Below are 2,537 nucleotides of genomic sequence, written 5' to 3'. Positions count from 1 at the left end.
CCCACTGTGGTGTCATTAGTTTAGCAGTGGGGGGCCATTAGGTTGACATCCCTAGAAGCTATTGGCTTTTGAGGAATAGGTCATTTAGATCAAAAGGTCATTAGGTGTGAAGAGTAAAGCAACAGCCCAGGCTTCCTTGCTATATATATACTGCGAGGGAGCGTCCAGTGCTAAATCAGTAAGGAGAAAGAACTGGTCACATCCCTTGAATGTGGAAAGATGCGCAGGGTCTATGCAGAGATGACTTCATGGAGAATTGCTCTCTACTTTCTATACTTGTCCATTGTCCAGGCTATGCCCAGTCTCTTGGAAACAAAGGCCAAGGTTGACTTACTAAGGACTAACATGGAATTAAAAGCTTCATCCTTGCATTTTGGAAAGCGGCATTCTTTAGACATAAGATACCCTCAGTATATGATGCAGCTCTATCATACTCTAAAGAAGAATGACACCAACCTCTCCAAGCTACAGCGTCCTGACACTCTTGACTATGACTCCGTACTAAGCCTTGTTGCAAAGAGTGAGTACCATATTTTCTTACTCGTGTTCAACTTTTAGTAGATCTAAGCATAGATTTTTTTTTTTTCATTGTACCACTAATTTTGTAGTTTTTGTAAAGATATATTAAAGTATATTTAAATGCTAAGCAGAGCTTCATATGCCCAGAAGTTGACCTTGTTCCTCTTGGATGGAAGAAGATGGATGACTGACAACCAGACACATCCCTGCTGAGAATTAGTGTTAAACATTCAGCCTCCCATTAAGTTTTGTGTATTGAGCTTTTAAAAATATCCTCTCACTGGATGCAATGCATGGCCTGTTTTCACATATGAAAGCGCTTGCCTGGTTTTGGCTTGTTCAGCATACAAATCATTTTCTTGTCTTTTTCAGATTGTACCATGGTCAATAACCATGTAATACTATCCTTTGATATGTCCTCAATCTCCGCCAGCAATGAGGTGAAGTTGGCACAACTCAGAGTCCATATTCCTTCTTTCGAGATCTCTCATAATTTTACCATGGACATTTATCACAGCAAAAGAGGCAACAACCTCCTTCTTGGGTCCTTAAAAATTGATCCTTCTGAAATGAAAGAATCCCCTTGGAGGAACTTTGATCTCACTAAAATGCTTCAATATTTTCTTAACCAAGGAGAGAAACATATGGCTTGGTCCATGAAGTCTAAATATATGAAAGAAATCAATCAAGATGCTAACAAAGAAGTAGATCATACTGCAAACAACACTCCAAATAGAGTCTATGTAGCCATGGCAGAAAGAGTTGTGCTGGTGGTGTTTACAAAAGACAAGTCCCTTGACAGCATCTCCGGGTCTCCTAGCCTCATCAAAACAGTAGAGTCCTCCAAACACGTCACACTGGACAAGGCCAACAGACTGCTAGGCATTAGGAGGCACAGAAGAAACAGAAATGAGAACCATCATTTGCTCATGATCAATGCTCTGTCCAAGCCTATAGAAAATGGAAAACCTCTTTGCCGTAGAGTGGACATGATTGTAGACTTTGTTGAAATTGGATGGGGAAGCTGGATTGTCCACCCTCAAAAATATAATGCTTATAGATGTGAAGGCACTTGTCCCATCCCACTGAATGAGACCTTTAAACCAACAAACCATGCCTACATGAAGGTAAGAAGAAATACTTGGTGCCAATCATTTCCAGGTTCGTCCTGGTTCAGTGAGTTTTAAGAGCCTTTTACATTACCCAATGATGGGGTAAGAACATTTGTCAGATCATGGAACCATGTTTAGGTACCGCTGATCATTCAATCAGCAAGCCAACACTTGTTTTTTTTGTGCAGAATGAAAGATGAAAATTACCCAACAAATAACGTTGTTGGCTTCAGAGCTCCCCATGTGAGTGAGAGATGTGCTGCTAATAGCCATGAAATCGTAGTGGAAACAAAAAGTTTGCCCCCCATAGTGTTTGAGTTGGCTTGCATGAAGGCCATACAATGAATGCCTATTTGGAGTCGGGAAGGAATTTTCCCCCAAATGGTCTAATTGCCTTCTGCCTCTTGGGGTTTTTGCCTTCCTCTGGATCAACTAGGGGGTTGAAACAGGCTGAACTAGATGAACATGGTCTTCATTCAGCCTAACATACTATGTTACTATGTATCTTGTTGAATAGCACTCATTACACGGCTGGGATCATGCTGTGTAAAAGCAGACAAAACCTGGCAAAATTTAGATATTTTATCTAATCTTCATCGACCTGGTTAGGAAGCAAGGTGAAAAGTTGAGACTCCTTGTTAGATTACAATATGTTATCGATAGTATGCAAATATTTCCAACAAGAATAAGCGTTGTCAATGTACATGTAGCATTTAATATGTTGGCAACAACTAATTCATTTCTCTATTGCAGAGTGTGGTGAAGCTGTACCATCCAGAGAAGGTGGAGTGCCCTTCCTGTGTTCCGATTAGGATGAGCCCATTGTCCATGCTGTATAAAGAAGGCAATAACTTAGTTGTAAAACATCATGAAGAGATGATTGTAGAGGAGTGTGGCTGCAGCTAA

General features: G+C 40.6%; 1 protein-coding gene across 1 annotated transcript; it reads left to right on the top strand.

Annotated features, from left to right (window-relative positions):
* The first annotated feature begins 219 nt into the window (after nucleotides 1-219).
* LOC136610208 (nodal homolog) lies at nucleotides 220-2,537 on the top strand. Its single transcript, XM_066589451.1, has 3 exons — nucleotides 220-520; nucleotides 892-1,646; nucleotides 2,385-2,537. Exons 1-3 carry the CDS (start codon nucleotides 220-222, stop codon nucleotides 2,535-2,537), a joined length of 1,209 nt encoding a protein of 402 aa, XP_066445548.1.

Source organism: Eleutherodactylus coqui, chromosome 2 (assembly GCF_035609145.1).
Source record: "Eleutherodactylus coqui strain aEleCoq1 chromosome 2, aEleCoq1.hap1, whole genome shotgun sequence".
NCBI classification, from domain to species: Eukaryota; Metazoa; Chordata; class Amphibia; order Anura; family Eleutherodactylidae; genus Eleutherodactylus; species Eleutherodactylus coqui.
This window is presented reverse-complemented; position numbering and strand designations above follow the sequence as displayed.

What these genes read in the sequence shown, in the direction of transcription:
- LOC136610208 (XM_066589451.1), top strand. Translation starts at nt 220, where the DNA reads ATGCGCAGGGTCTATGCAGAGATGACTTCATGGAGAATTGCTCTCTAC. An exon ending in ACTAAGCCTTGTTGCAAAGA is followed by an intron (nt 521 to 891) that starts GTGAGTACCATA and finishes TGTCTTTTTCAG; the next exon opens with ATTGTACCATGGTCAATAAC. An exon ending in CAAACCATGCCTACATGAAG is followed by an intron (nt 1,647 to 2,384) that starts GTAAGAAGAAAT and finishes TCTCTATTGCAG; the next exon opens with AGTGTGGTGAAGCTGTACCA.